Source organism: Peromyscus maniculatus, chromosome 18 (genome assembly GCF_049852395.1).
Source record: "Peromyscus maniculatus bairdii isolate BWxNUB_F1_BW_parent chromosome 18, HU_Pman_BW_mat_3.1, whole genome shotgun sequence".
Lineage (NCBI taxonomy): Eukaryota > Metazoa > Chordata > Mammalia > Rodentia > Cricetidae > Peromyscus > Peromyscus maniculatus.
The window spans coordinates 47468378-47485174 of NC_134869.1; the positions used below are offsets into that span (position 1 = coordinate 47468378).

Below are 16797 nucleotides of genomic sequence, written 5' to 3' on the forward strand. Positions count from 1 at the left end.
ATTTAATTGAAATATCACATCGGACATAAAATTCAGACTCTACAAACACTGGAGTGTTTAATAAGGTTTATTCAAGCCACTTAAGCTAAATTGACATCTTACCGATCTGACTTTTCAAAGAGAAGAACGCACTGCCTTATATTATACCTAGTCTGCACTGACCGAAGTTAGTTTACTGCTAGGTAAATAGTCTGATCTCGAGTCCGTCCATATGTATGTAGTGTTCCAAACATTTCCTTTCTCTTCTTCTGTAGAAAGCCATTAGAAAACAAAGAGTGTAATTTTCAAATTAGATCGTAAGTGAGAGCTAAGTTTCACTGGTCACCTTCAGTAAACTAGTTGACTTATAAATATTGTGGCATTAACTCTAAATCTTAGCTAGAATGAGCTATGTGAAGTATGGTTCAGAAGTTAAGTCAGAAGACATGACTGTGTTCATTTATCAGTAGTTCCTTATCTGTTGTCTGCATGCATCGCTCTTGCTCTAATTCCCTTGGTATTTAAGGAAAACATTTACCTATGTTTTTGTAGCAATGCATCCTAGACTTTTCATTAATTCCTTTTTCCTATGCATGTAGTAGGTACTAATTTATTTGTTTCTTTTCTAATGTCATTTTCTCATGAACATAAGAAAATCCACCACATTAGAGAATAAACCTTGATTTCCTCCAATGCCTGAGGTTTTTTTTTTCTTTCTTTTTTTTCTTGTTTTGGTGTACTACCATCACCCCCTGCCTGCATTCTAGACAGGTAGCTTTTTCCAAAACTGTCCTTGGTACCATTCACAATTTCATCAAGTCCCTATTTCCCTGAGGAGAATCATTCACTTGTAATGTGTGAGATTCTCCCTGGCTTCGCCGAGTCTGTGCAGCAGCTTTACTTATGTCTTAAATGTATCAGTAATCCTCGGAATACAAAGACCTTCTTTCATCCATAACAGGCACCCAAAGTCGGGAAACAGTTCACAGATGCTGTATTAGTATCAGCTTTCTCTTAACGCAAGCCGATGTTAATAGATATCTGTATTAAGACTTCTAATTTCATCTAAATTCCTGTTCTTCCTGAATATCATACATGACACCACATCAGTTTGAACCAGTATTTGTTCTCTGTTTTGCATACTCAAATATATACATTTCTTGTATTGGTTTTACCAGGCTCCATTCCAGGCTCCCAATTCCTCAGTCACTTTTCTCCTCTAACTAGCACATCTCACAGATACCACCTGTGGAAGGTGTTTCCTAAGCAGTGCTGTTAGTATCCTGTTAGTCTTCAGAGTTTCTAGCCACCACCTCTGAGGCAGGGTTTCTCTGTGTAGCCCTGGCTGTCCTGGAACTTACTCTATAGATCAGGCTGGCCTCAAACTCACAGATCCACCTGCCTCTGCCTCTCAGGTACTAAGATTAAAGGCCACTGCCTGGCTCAAAGAACTTCTTTTTATATGGGTTTTATCAGTTTATCGTAATACATTGAAATGTAAAATATTTATGAGTAACAATATTTAACAATTATATTTTAACATCAGTAACATGTTTTTAAAGTTAACTTTTAAAAATGAAGGCCTTCACAAAGTAGCATTAAAATACTTTTGCTAGGCAAACAAAAGAAAAACACATAAAACCACAGAAACATTTAAAATAGAAACAATAATATACAAGCAAAAGATCGATAAGACAAAAAAAAAAGCCAAATGAGGCCAAAAAAAAAAAAAAAAAAGTCTACAAAAGTACCATTATATTCAATTTCTGTTGGCCATCTACTGCTGGGCATGGCACCTAACCTGAAGTGTGCCTAATGTACTCAGACTGTCTGGTTAAGTGCTGACAGCTACTGTCAGACTTCTGCATGTAGTTCGCTATGACGGATGGGTGAAGAGCATGGGAGAATTCAGCTTTGAATGGGCATGTAGTTGGAAGGAACTTCAGATGAATCAAAACTTGACACGGGATATTTGTTTCAAAAGATTGATTGCAAAATGGAGATCCGAAGAATATCAATGACTTGTAGCCTTACACTAAAATCTCTATTTAACTGTACATAATGAATGGCCAATTGAAAAATATTCACTGAGTTATACAGACCTTCAGAACACTGATATGTTTCATAATGTAACTTTCTTGTAAACTCACATTTTAAAAAAATCATTTTTTTGAGAAAAGTCTGAACTTAACATTGTGGTTAGAAAGTCAGCATTCACAGAGATTTTACTTGGAAGTTCAGATTTTGTCACCATTGGTAATATTTTCACTCGTCAGACTTCTTCTACCTGTTCTTCAGCAAGTGTCTCCTAGGTCTTCACAGCTTAGGAGCTACAAGTCATTCCGTTCTTTACACACAAACCAGAGAGAGATGCCGAGTGGCAAGTGACACTTGCAGTTCAGATTAGCTTCTTTTTTTTTTTTACAGATTAGCTTTTTGGCTTCCGAGTGGAGCGCATCTGCTGTCTGCGGCCTTCTGGTTGGACAGGCAGTATTTCTAAGAAGCAGAATGTGCTGCAGATGTAGTTGGGAGTGCACATGTTCTCCTCCACACCCGGGCTGGGTTCCCAGCTCCTCCCTCTTCCATCCTCCCCCAGCTTCTTGTCACTCCAGTGTCCAGGGAGCCGACACGCTTGGCTTCTGCTTCCCTCCACGGCACCTGCAGTCTTGTGCACATGCCTAGGCGTCATTAAAAATCAATTTTGAAGGGTTTTAAGAGTCAGGGTTTGATACAGTTTTGGTGTGCTTTGTCAAGATGGTGTTCTTAGGTGAAATTGTTTTCACTCTGAGATTGTAGTAGTTGCTCTTTGGTCCATGTACATGTGCCAGTAGTTTGACCTAACCAGAAAAAGCTACCAAATGACATTTTAATACTGTCTCAGTATTAAGAAAATAATTTTAACCTCACAGATGCCATGAAAGGGTCTCTGTCCTTGGTTCCCTGAATCCATGGACAATATTTTTTGACCTGCTTCTTAAATACAAACGTGTCGCCCCTGTTGACCCCACTTTCTTAGTTTCACCCTTTATTGAGTTCCCCCCTTTGTCAGCTTGATAGTTTCCTAATCTGTTCATTACTGTATTTCTCTCCCCTAGTAAGTAATCTTACTGGCATATAAATCTGTGTCAATGGCCCTTATTAAAATCTGCAATATGTTCCATCAGTTGGGTGGAATTCTGATTCCTTCATAGGACACAAAAGGCTGTTTATTATCATACAAATCTTACTACAGTCTCTTCTTACCACTGTATACCTCCTGTTTCAGCCAGGGTCAATTGACTGTTCATTCTCCAAACACAATTGTTTCTGCAGTCCCACACATTGGCATATACCGTTCTTTGTACCTTCAATATTGGTGTCTCCTACATAGACCTCTTACTGAATATCATCTTTTTAAGCTACTTGCTGTCCCACTTAGAGAACTCTGTGTTAGAAGTGTTAAAGCACTTAGTGCCGATGTCATTCTTCCCCACTAGACTGCAGACCTGCTTGAGATCAGGAACTGTATCTTCTTATACTCTCAGACGCCCTAAAAATGAAGCACATAAGACTTGTTTAATTCAGACTGAGCCGTTGAGTGAACTTCATAGAAATTACTGTGAAAATGCAAATTAACTCTATGATATTTTTTCCTTTTTTAATATAACCTGTAAGTTCAGTTACTCAATAGTAAAAGCTCTAGACAGTTAGGAAATACATGTGTAAACATATGTCTCTGCTTGATTAAATGAAGTATATTTTTATTTTCATACTTTAACTGAAAGTAAAATAGAAGGGATTTCTGGAAAATTGTGCTGAATCAAGTTTTGAGAAATTAATATATTCAATTCATTGCTGCAACTCAAATTCTAACCCTATTAGATTTTTCCCCTATTTAAACATTCTCATAGTGGCCAGTATAGTGGTATGTCCTGTCCCTTCAACTCAGAACTTGGGAGGCAGAGACAGGCGGGTCTCTGAGCTCGAGGGCCGCCTCGTGGAGGCTCTCTATTGAGACCCCATCTCAAAACAAACGAGCTGTAGTTGTCAAAAGGAAATAGTTCTTTATTAATGTTTGAAAAGTACTAGCAGCATTCAAGCTTTAAAGTGTGTCCTTGACTGTATGTGCTCTTAAAACTTAGCTGATTATATTTCTATTTTAGCTTAGTACAGTACAGTCCTGTGAAGAGGCTCCTGTTGGGAAGGTATCTGACTTCAGGAACCCATCAATATGCAGTTTTCAGTAGCAGAAAGAACCTTTTTCATAAAGAAAGGCAGTTCTTACTAGAATGTTTTTTAACGTTTGAACTTCAGAAGTCTGATTTTTCTTATATTTAAGAAGTTTTATTGTCCAGCACTTATTTCATGTGTGTATATAAAGATTAAATACAAATTACTTGAAGTAAATTTTGTAGATTATATTGTCCTGCCTGTTGACCAAGTCACTGTTCGTTAGCACCCAAGTGGAGGAGATTAATTTTTAAAAGCCCATGCGTCACTCTGGGCCTCATTTAGTTTACTGTGACTGAGTTGGCACGGCGCAGCTTTCCCAGCCCCCAGCTAGATAGTCCATAGGAAATGTAATGCTTACAGAACTCGAGAAAACTGAATCTTTGTGACACCTTTATGTACTTTATTTCTTTGTAATACATTTATTGATTTTTCTGTCCTCCTTTAACATACATTTACTATCTAAAAGCCAGTCATGGTAGAAATTTCCCCACCCTGAATGATTCTGAATTAATGAAGTGTGTATCATATAGTCATATATATATGGTCTTCAGTTTTTCCAGAGACACTTTTGGCCAAATACTGTATTTTGGGATTATGTTTGGACTTTGCTTTTGTTCTTCTTTCCCCATTGACTTCAGGATTGATGAGCCCTGTGTCAGTGTTGTGGGTAACTACAGTGTCCTGGGGCCTACTAAGGAAGTGAAGGAGCCTCACTCCACTAAAAGTACAGAAAATGATTGTAAGATACTAGTCATTGGTACCCTGAGAAAGAAGTGAATATATTGAGTTAGTGGATTTATAAGAATAATAGCAAGTTTTATAATTTCATAAATATTGTTTGAAAAAGTTCCCTTTTGTACTATTGTACTTCAAAGGAAAAATATATGGAAAATTGAAAACCAAATATATATAATTATTTTGACCATAAAACCTGTTTTCCAGCATTCATTTATTACAAACATTGTCATCTGTTTCTTTTCTTTATTTCATAATTTTGTAATTCTTCATTTTTTATCTAATTTGACATTTTCATATTTTTAAAGGTCCCCAGGTGCATCCAATTTTTCAGCTTTACCAAAGATCTCTCCTTCATCTCTGTCAAATAATTATAACAACATCAACAGCAGAAAGTAAGCACTGCATCTTAAACTCTTTCTCTGACTGGTTGGCCCTGTTAAGGTTGCAAATTTAGGGTAAAAGTCTTCATGAATCAAAATGTGCTTTCTCTTAAATCACTGGTCAGTTCTTCCAAGAATCACTTCACTAGAAATAAAACACATTTTAAAAACTACTTGATTTAATACAGGATAGTATATAATAGCTGGCCGAGAAATAGAGCTTTCAGAATTTTATATTCTAAAATTCAGATTCTGATTATTGACATTTTCATAGGAGTTTGTTACAACTCAAGTTGATAGGATGAACATAAATCTCATGTGTCATCTTTGAGAGTCACCCATAATAAATCACCCCACCCATGTGTCAGTGATTCTTAGCTGGAGAGCAGATCCTACAGAAAAAGCAATTTTTCTTAATGGTTTCTTTTCTCCATAATACATGATATTTAAAGTTATGTAGTTTGTGAAAATACGTGCTTAACTGCTTTTTTAAGAAGCTGAGGGCTGGAGAGATGGCTCAGAGGTTAAGAGCACCGACTGCTCTTCCAGAGGTCCCGAGTTCAATTCCCAGCAACCACATGGTGGCTCACAACCATCTGTAATGAGATCTGGTGCCCTCTTCTGATGTGCAGACATACAAACAGAACACTGTATACATAATAAATAAATAAATCTTTAAAAAAAAAAAAAAGAATTTAAAAAAAAAAAGAAGAAGCTGAAAGTCACCTCGGTCCTTCCTGTAACATCTGACTGCGGGTGCGCTGCCTGGACAATCTCACTCCTGTGGAGTCCGCTCACCCTTCCACCTGCAGTGGGCTTCAGGGTGAAATCAGTCACCAGGCTTATGTGCCAAGCATTTTCCCTGCTGAACTATCTCACTGGCAAAACGGGCCGTTTTTATCTTAGTGAAAAAGTAAAAAGAAAACCATTTTCATTGTAATTTGCTCAACCAGTGTATGAGAACTTTTATCCAAATATATTATCCATCTTTATTAATGGGTATGATATGTACCTTGAGGTTATGTGTTACTTTCACAGTTCAGATGGCTTACACATTAGTGCACTTCACAAATGGCATCTAATCTATAAATTCATAAATTTGAAAACACTAAAGCAGTTTTTTAAATAATCATAAATCATAATTACATTTATGAGTTTAATTGTTAAAATCCTCATGTTTTGTAGGAACTTGGTAAAGTGACCCTGACACATCTAGACTTAAAATGATGATAATAGCCAAGATCATTTTAAAGGGGAAAATAATGAGAAAGGTTAGTTCTGTAACACACTACAAAAATAGAAACTGTAAACGGCACAGTTTCATCCAAGAGTACACATACAATCAGACAGCCCAGAACATCTTTATGTGTAAAAGAATTTGATGTCATCACAAAGCATTCTTAGCAATGAAAAATGTTTCAGTTATTCAAGAAATGCCATCCAAAAGATTGTCTAGCTTTCTGGATGGTTTTTCTTTAGAACTTTCAATCCAAGATTATTATCAAGCATTTAAAAGAAGGTAAAGAAATTAAGAAAAATAAAAACACTTTTTTAAAAAAAGATAGATATCAAATTCATAAAGGTTAGAGATTTCCTCAAACAGAAGACTAAATAATATAACTGGGTAATGAAAGGAATTGAATATAAATATTATACATGTCAAGCTCCCCACTAATTAGTTTTGTAAGCTACAACCATAAAAAAATTAAACTATGATATCTATTTGTGTAAGGCTTTCTTCTGAGTAGCTGTAATAGTGACACATTTCTTTAGTAATAAGTTTCCCAATTCAGATCAAGCAAGCTTAAAACATATCTTCATTTCATAATTCATAAGAATTATATATATACTATATGTTAGTATTACACTGTAGTATAATAGTAAAACATGAAGGTGTGACTATCCAGATGTTAAATTTCTTTCTCTTCCACATAAAAATATATAACAGCAGGAAGAGCTTCTCAAGAAAGAAATATTTTATAACCCAGTTTTTATTTTACATGTATTTTCATTCATCAAAATTACTTTTTGTAGGGGATAAAATTTTATGTTTGTACCGGTTGCATGCAGATGGCTCCCACATCTACTATAAAACTTATGCCCTTATATTCACTTTTAAAGCAGTTTCAACATGTCTAACTAGTATTGACTATAGACTGTATTTTGACTGGAATCATTGTGTTGGTGTATGTGGTTTCTTGTTTCCCTGTTTTTGTCTTATTTTCTCCCTTCCTATAAAAAAAAAATCATAGTGTGCTCTAGTCTCAACCACTGAAAAGAGAAACTCCTGAGGGAAACTGGAGATTATTTTAGGGACTTACGGTAGGAACTCCCTCCTGAGGAAATGCTGTGAGCATTTGTGAGCTTGAAAGTAAGTCCTATGTATGTATGGCTTCCCTTTCTGAGTAATGAACAGAAGTAATTTAGGGAGCGTTGTTTTGTTTCAATTTTTAAAACTTGAATTAATATATTTAAGTAATTATTTGACATAAGGTTTGTTTCTTCAGTTTCACTTGACTTGGGGAAATCAATAATAGTAGGCAAAGACTAGGTAGAAACAGTATAGTTTCACTACAAGTCGGTCAACAAGATAGAGACCTCTCTAGGGAGTGGAGTATCAAACTTCATGTCTGTGGGCGTGGTCTACAGAATTAAATCGTATATTACAATTTGCGATTATACTGCAGACTTAATTATATATTAAGAACAGAGATACACAGGATTATATGAAACATATTTATAATTCCAAGACTAAAATTATTATAAACTGATACGTCACTATTTATTGTAACTGTGATAAAGTACACTCACAATTTAAGTTTAATAAAATGTTTTTATTTAAAAAAAACTGTGAAGTCTGTTTTTAGAATACTGTTCATTTACCCTGTACAATAATGTTACTTCTTAGGTCATAAAATATTTTTGCCTCAATTACAATTGATGAACATTTTTTAAATATGCTAATTTTTTAACTGTTAATGGTTTCATTGCCTTTATTTTTCTGCCTTATTGTATTTGATAATATTACTAATGTCGCTATTAAAGCTATTTTAATGATCTAGGTTTTAACATTCCTTATCAAAGTAGGTGTTTTGTTAATTTGTCTGTTTCTTTTGAAATTAAAGTGATACCTTGTATGAGATTAAGTCATAGCAATAACTGTAGACTTTGTGATCTTCTAGAACTTGCCATCTGTTTTTGCTGAGTGAGCAAGGTGAACTCGTTTTTGTTAACTGTGAAGTGAGCGTGATTAAATATATGTTTATGATGTCAGACACCAATACTAATTGGAAAGTCAATCAGAAAGTTAAAAAGTCAGATGTACAAAACTTTCTCTTTTCACATATCACCATTAAAGAGGATTTACAATACAGTATTAACTCAGTACAGTATTAAAATTCCTACTAATGCTTCTGTAAACTTAATCTTTCCAAATAGTATTTAAAGATGATGGCTACCTTCCAATCGTTAGCAAAAAAGAGAAGCAGAAGCTTCCATGGGGCCTAGGAAAGCTTTTTAAGTCAGCAAGTATTCTGTCGGGTGTGCAGACAGCTGCTAGCTTCTGCACTGACCAGGACAAGTCCTCTGTGCAGTTCAAATACATAACACGGATCAGCATTGTGCATGTAGACTGTCTTAGTCTTTGGGTAAGCATTATACTGATCCTGCATTTAAACCAAAGTATAGACACCTCTGAAGAGATTCAGGTTTTTTTAAACAACCAGAAAACGGCTTTGCATATAAGGTTTTCCCATTTCAGAGTAAGTAAAAAGCCTAGTGCATTGTGAAACAATCTGTTTTACTTTTAGCATAAGACCTTGGTTTTCATTCATGTTTGTCCTAATGAATTAAAAACATTCCAGTATCTATTTATGTTACATGTAAGGAAAGACAGCTGAATATGTATTTCAGAGATAAGCATGTAAATTTGCTTTAATTGGTGTGTGTGTGTGTGTGTGCGTGCGTGCGTGCGTGTGTGTCTGTGTGTGTGTGTACATGCACGCACATGAGCACTCAGGAGTATGTAGTAAGGATACTTTGATCTTTTGCTCTGGCTACTTAAATTTCACAGCCAGGGTGTATCTGTTTTTTCTACTCTATAATGTGTAGAAATGTCTAAGAAATACAGACCTTTTAAAAACTGTGTAGGAGATCTTGATTTTAATTACATTCTGAATGATGATACATTAAATTCCTAACAGGTACCTGGTAAGTCTTTACTTACTAGGACTATAAAACAAAAGAAAATATAAGTTAGATGGCTAATAATTTAAAAAAAGAAACTTGAATTCTGTCTATCTATTTGTAATTAAATTCAAAGCAAAAACCCTAAGTCCAGTGTTTGTGAGTTTTATTTCATCAAGGTTCTATTTCTCTGGGCCTTGATATTTTCATTTAATCTTAGAGTGGATTCTTTCTTGGAAAGTCAGGGAGTTGATATTTTTGTTGTTGCTAAGAGGGGGATGTACTTTTTTTTACGCGCTAAAAATAGTCATAGTCTGATCAAACACACTTAGGAGAAATCTAAAGGCGAGTTTTATGGGATTGTATTATGTGGAAGAGAAAACAAGAGGGTAACCAAGCTGAAAGTCTCAGCTTCAGCTGTGGGGATGGAACTGGGTAAGGGGAGAAATGTGCTTGTCTGAGTTAGAGGCAAGTCTGCAAATGAGCTCTAAGAGGTATGGAGTCCTTCCAGAAAAAATGAGGTTTCCTGACTGCTGGCGCAGATGTGCTTAGGAGTTAGGATAGTACCAAAAGAGAGAGAATGTGACAGGTCAGGAGAGCGGACAGGCTTGGCAGTGAAGATCTATAAGCAACCGCATCAAAGCAGGTCCTCCGGTGTCCAGAGGACTGTCTGCTTAGAGAAGAGAATCATGTCAGCACGTCTTCAGACACAAGAGCTTTCCTGAGGCATGGCCTTGCTCTTTAAGGGGGAGGAAGGGGCAATGACTTCTGTAATCCTGTAGCCTTCATTGCGCAGTGGCTGTCACCCTTCCATTGCACGCTAGCCTGTAACACAGCTCCTCATGGTGTGGTGACCCCAACCCTAAATTACTTTCATTGCTATTTCATACCTGTAATTTTGCTACTGTTATGGATCGTAATGTAAATATTTTTTGGAAATAGAGGTTTGTCAAAGGGATCATGACCCATGGGTTGAGAACCACTGTTTAGAATGTTGTCTCCACTCAGGGCCAGAGATAAAATTCAGATCACATTCTGTTGACCAAATTCACTAACAAAGTCGATTTCAAAATAAGTAAAGAAAAAGATTTTAAATAAAAATAGCTATCCTTTACAAGGAAGAAGAAACTTTCCTATAATGTGCCTCAGCCAAGCTCTACGTGGTGTTCCTAAGCCTAAAGACAAGACTATAATAGTGTATTGCCATGAAAGTGCTGCAGAGGCTGACCTTGAGTAAAAGGGTCTGTGCCCGATGACCCCTGGGCCTCTCGATGTCTGACAAGCTCCCTAACAGTTATGTCTACTCGTGGGCTGTTTTATGTTCCTGTTGTCTGTCTGGTATGGTGTGCATATGTTTACTAAGAACCTTTGTAGACTAAGCAATGCTGTAGTTCATGTAACCATTCTAATCTAGTGGGAGTGTAATGTATAGAATAACAAAATGGAATATTTGAAATTATGAGGAAATTAAATATCAGGAATCAGTTATAGCCAATCAGTATTATTTGAGTTACTGATTTATTGTGTTTATTTGTAAGACTACATTTTATTTTATACCATCATTTACTTTTATCCCATGACCTTGATTTGCATCCAGGTTCATCCTAATGAATAAAAAGGACCGAAAATATGATTTTTTTGAACTGTTTCCAAAGTACTCTTATAAATATTCTTATAAAATAGCTACCCTATAAAAATTAAGAATTCATCTTTCTCATAAACTTATATAAAAATAACAGATTTAACTTATTAACTTCTTAATTCTAAAATTATTCTGATTTCCTAAATTATAGATTATAGAGGTTTTTTAACATTTATTATACTGGTCATTTTTTTTTTTTTTTGAATTTATAAAGTTAAAGTGCAATATTGCAGCAGCTAGAAGAAAAGGCAAGTGGTAGTGCTTGGATCCCCTAGCACACGCTCCTTTCTGATTCCTGATGAGCGGCCGGCCGTTCTCTGCATTTCAGTACTGGACTTTGCTAGCCTAGCTTAGAAGCTGTAAATAGAATCTTGAGCGCATCTCACCAGTGACATCACAGTGGCCTGGGGCCTCTCAGTGTTCACCTGTAACTAAAGCCCAATTCTCTGGGTCCTGAAGCTTTCACTACTACCATAGAAGGCAAACTTAAAGAGACATAAATGAGATGATGTATTGCTGCGGGTGGTGTTTAAAATCTGAATGTTTTAATTTTGATGGAGCAATGCAGAGTGGAACGAGCCATGACGCTGCTCCCGTTAATCCAGGGTAGAACGACAGGACAGTGGGTTTTAGTGAGTGATGTGCCTCTTGATATGGTGCTTTGTTGCTTGGATAAAGAATGCCTTAATTAGTAAAGAGGTTACTTTGAAAGTGGTATCTCAAAATGTACCGGTGGAGTGTTCAGTAAAATATACTTAATGATTAACCACATATTTCATGCATATGCTTAAAGTACTCTTTATTGTGATATAATTGGCTACATTTTTATAATTTTTTCTTCCAGTGTGAAAAACTCAAATTACTGTCTCCCATCATACACTGCTTATAAGAACTATGATTATTCAGAACCTGGAAGAAACAATGAACAGCCAGGCCTCTGTGGCTTAAGTAACTTGGGAAATACGTGTTTCATGAACTCAGCTATTCAGGTAGGTCTTTCCTAACAGAATGAAACTCGCGTTTCATGGTATTCATTCTACAAAAAGAGTAGACTTGTTCTGTCTTTATTGTTTTCATAGGTAAGAACATTACATGTTTTGACAGTTTGTAATTCATGGGCTATTTAAGCATGCCCCTGTGGCTCATGCTGCTCGTAGTAAGATGATATCCTGCCTCCCAGTTAGGTAGCATGGTTCATTGCTGTAGTCAGACTGAATGGTACTTCATGCAAGACATACAATTCCAAGCAGGAAATTTAAATTCCCAAAGTAGAAGCAGATAGTGGCCTCTCTCCTTTAATCAGTAGAGTTCTGTTGCTTTAAAGGATACATTCTTAAAACTTTAATGAAGGCTTGACATTTAAAAATAGAGAAACTCATTCTTCCTTTTCCATACACGTTTTAACTCCTTTCTCGTCAAGAGCTTTTGGCTTGGGTGTATGAGAAAGAGATGATTACTACCTCCTTGTCCATTTCTTTCAATGGAACTTTACTTTTCTTTCTCTTACGTTCTGTTTATTATTCTTCATATTTGTTAAATATGTCTTTAATCTGAAGTAATGAAGTATATATTGAAGTAACTATCATATATATAAATTAGAGCAGGTTACTTCATTCCTGTTTTTGGTTAGTTGGTTGGTTGGTTGGTTGGTTGGTTTTTTTGAGGCAGGGTTTCACTGTGTAGCCATGGGTGTCCTGAACCTCACTCTGTAGACTAAGCTGTCCCCGAACCCATGGAGGACCACTTGCCTCTGCCTCCCTAGTGCTGGAATTAAAGGCATGTGCCATCACTTGCTGGCACTTAATTCTCTCTCTTTTTTTTTTTTTTTTTTTCTCGAGACAGTGTTTCTCTATGTAGCTTTGCGCCTTTCCTGGAACTCCCAGGCTGGCCTCGAACTCACAAAGATCCGCCTGCCTCTGCCTCCCGAGTGCTGGGATTAAAGGCGTGCGCCACCACCGCCCGGCTAATTCTCTTTTTATAAATAAAATTTTTGTGTTTTAAAAGCCCAAAGAATGGGGAGACTATTGATATTTTAACTTAATGACATTTTGTATTTTCTGTGAATTATTAATTTTGAATCTATTATTTTTTGTTCCTGTTTTAAAATTCAATCTCCTCTACACAGGAGGTAACTTATCCAAAGATAAGTACAACATATGGACTGGTGAAAATACAAGTCTTTGAGAGGAAATGACGACACTTTGCCATCTAGTATTTTAAGTGTCTATATAAAAGTACCTTGTCATTGATCCAACTGAATCATAACTTAACCTTTTTTTTTTGGGGGGGGGGGAGTATCTTCTTGGCCAGTTAAGTTCAGCTGAACTCTCTAGACCAGGGATCAGGGAATATAGTCAGTGGCTGACTTAGTGGAGCCATTCGAGAAGTTGTCTGTCAAGCAGAGGCTGACTTCAGGCTTAGGAAAACTCTTCCTGAGTCCTGTGCTAGACCGAGAGGCAAGCCTTTGCACCTGCAAACTAAATCTGAGGATGGCTGCCTTGGTCAGCTAGAACTGGGTTGATTTAGTTCTTCTTCTGTTCACCTGATAGCAATTAATTGGTAAACCCCGATTGTTTCTTTTAACATAGTTCAGTTTGACCGTGAAGATGATAGTTTGTAATCTTTCAATAGTGAGTGATCATAAAGATCTTTGATGATAATTTCAGTAACAACTGTGTGAATGGTGGATATTATTTCATATTTGTATCACATTTTAATTGAAAACTATACTTTCTCCAAAACAAAGCTCTCTAAAATAAGCTAAAAAGTGGGGGCGGGGGGGGGGGGGCATGTTATTTTTTTTTATTCTCGTGAGTATTGGTGTTTTGCCTGCTTGTATGTCTGTGTATCATGTGCCTGCCTGGTGCCCACTAGAAAAAGGCATCATATCCCTTAGGACTGGAAGAGCGGCCAGTGATTTCACTGAACCATGTCTCCAGCCCCAATTACTGTATTTTATTTTTTAATATGAAGGCAGAATCTCGAAGGTAGGCCTTCAGTGTGTCCTTTTCAGAGTTCCTCAGCTTTTTGTTTTGTTTTTGTTTTTTTGGTTTTTTTTTTTTCATTGTAAAATTGAAGCCCACTCATGAGCTTCCAAACATTTTAACATTCCTACTAATGATGAATTTTAATATCCTACAGAAGAAGTGTGTGAAAATTACACTTTGTTATGAGAATGGGTTATCTTTAGCAGGGACACACTTGATCACCAATGCCAAACAACAGTCTGCTCCAGATTACTAAGTTCAGTGACTCGGGCCCTTCCTTCTACAAAACCTGGAAAGCAGCTGTTAGCCAGGGACAGCCCTTGGCATCGGAGGCATCCCCTCTAGACACTGAGTGGGAGTGTTTTCACTTGGTCCTCTCTTTGCATTGGGGCAAAGGAGAAGTCTGCTCTTTTAGAGACAGGATGGTGAGGAAGGAGAACCTGGCATCCCAGACAGGTGATCTTAGGAAGCACTGCATCTGCAGTATAGTTGTGAGAATTTAATATTTACAACTCGAGAAAAAATGGTTCTCTAACGGGGTATCCCACAGCGTGTGGCTTTACTAACGGGTTTCTTGTCATGAAGACATGGCTTCACCTCAGCTGAGGAAAAAGAGTCTATCTGTTCTTCACTCTTTCTGTTAATGGAAAACTACTCTAGAATCAGTGTTTTTATTAACTGATACAGACTTAAATGTTTGGTCTGTTCTTAACTCATGTCATAATATGACAGTGATCCATGGTTATAGCTCGTAGAGACATTATTTTAAGGAATCACAAATGAGTGCATCAGGTTCTAAAATACAGACTTTGTGCATTACACCAGCTAACATGATCAGCACTGATTTCCAAGTCTAGTCAGTCCTCTGTACCTGTGGGCATGCAGTGTAACAGCTAACTTGCATTTGCATTGTATTGCTGAGTATATGTAATATAAGAATGGAAAATTACAAAGTATACAAGAGAATGCATAGTTACATGAAAATACCATCTTATATAAAAGATTGGAGCATCCGCAGGTTTTGGTATCCATGGATATTTAAGAACTGGTGTGTACTTATTGAGTGATACCATAATGGTTACATCTCTACTAACAGCAGTTATCAGCATAATTAGGCTGAAGTATCTTGATTTTTTAAATTACTTTAATGTAGGAAAACTTTGCCTCTAAATTTTTTCACATTAATTGTGTGTGTACGCGTGTGTGTGTGTGTGTGTGTGCGTGTGAGCACACGTGTGAAGATGAGAGAATGTCAGAGTCGGTTCTCTCCTTCAACTGAAGTCTTCGGGCTTGGCGGCAGGTACTTTCACTTGCTCAGCCATCCCACCAGCCCCCATTCTGTTATCTATGTTGGGAACTGGAGAATTTGTACCTATAAAATCAAATGAGCAAAAGCTGGTTCCAGCCTTTCCTCTGCTAATAGAACTCATTTGCTTAATTATAGAAATGTCATTTAAGTTAACTACTTTTACCAAACGCATTCCAACATCAACACAGTTTTCAGTTAAGTTTCAGGCTTAGATTCTCTTTCCTGGATCTCAGACTAGACTAGCCTCAAACCCACAGAGATCCGCCTGGCTCTGCCTCCCAAGTGCTGGGATTAAAAGTGTGTGCTACCACTGCCCAACTCTCTTTTCTTCTAAAATAAATTATAGTTATATCATTTCTCCCCTTTCTTCCAACTCCTCCCATGTTGCAACCCCCATTCACTCTGAAAGTATAGCCTGTGTCTCTGCTACTGTTTGTGAATTGTGTGTGTGTGTGTGTGTGTGTGTGTGTGTGTGTGTGTGTGTGTGTGTGTAAGCAGGTATGTACATACAACCTGCTCAGTCCATCCAGTCTTACTTGTTTGTGTAGATTTCAGGGTCAACCAGTTGGGAGCTCATCCTTGAATAAGAAGGCTATTTTCCCACTTTCCTCATTCCTAATAGCTTGTAACTCTTTTTCTAGGGGTGGGGTCCCGTGAAATTTCCCCCGCCATGCTAGCATGTCCATTGGTCACTGTTCAAATCCTGTTTAAGCAGCTGTGTTGTTGAAGTGTCATGGAGAAAGCTTCCCTGCCGTTTCGGGGAGACATGATCTCAGCAGATTCCAACGTTCTCTGCTCTCCGGATCTTCCTGGCCCCTCTGCCACCCAGCCCTGTATTCTCGTTGCACTGGTATTCTCAAATCACTATAAAATGTAGTACACTTAGATTGGTAAATTCTCGAAGAATGAAAACTACACTAAGTCCATCATACTTTGTCTTTTGCCAATTTCTTTTAACTGGATGCATTTGAAGTACAATTCAGGCTATGCTTGTTGACAATTTTTTTCTTTTAATCACCTGCCTCTCTCCCTCTCCCCTCTCTTTGTTCTTGAGACCATCTTTCTTTTTTGTTTATAACAAGAAACAGTTTGTGGTTGTGCTCTTTACACATAATCAGCTGAGGTCAGTATTCTTTATGTACGTAGAAACCATTTACTAAATAATATGAATCACTTTTTTACAGTGACTTATAAACTAAGTTTGGAGTAAGAAAAAGGTTAATGAATTGACTGCTAGACCCACTGTTCAGTGAATAATATCTACAAATAAATTACTAGCTCTTAAATAAACTCATAGTGAGACATTAACAGTCAGAGATTGAGTCGTGTCTTCAAATAATAGTAACAAGTATTGTCTGTGTGCTC

General features: G+C 36.9%; 1 protein-coding gene across 18 annotated transcripts in view; it reads left to right on the forward strand.

Annotated features, from left to right (window-relative positions):
* Usp15 (ubiquitin specific peptidase 15) overlaps window positions 1-16797 on the forward strand; it is a 97930-nt gene that overhangs the window by 48311 nt on the left and 32822 nt on the right. For 8 of the 18 annotated variants that reach the window (XR_013045601.1, XR_013045602.1, XR_013045600.1 and 5 more), the window contains 2 exons: window positions 5235-5321; window positions 11981-12125. Coding sequence is in view for 7 of the 18 variants with exons in the window: in XM_076554150.1 (XP_076410265.1) it covers window positions 5235-5321; window positions 11981-12125 (232 nt within the window). In the remaining 11 variants the exon portion in view is untranslated. Of the gene's footprint in view, window positions 1-5234; window positions 5322-11543; window positions 11769-11980; window positions 12126-16797 lie in introns of those variants that run through there. The other 10 variants (XR_013045604.1, XR_013045603.1, XM_076554157.1 and 7 more) reach the window with 5 other exon arrangements.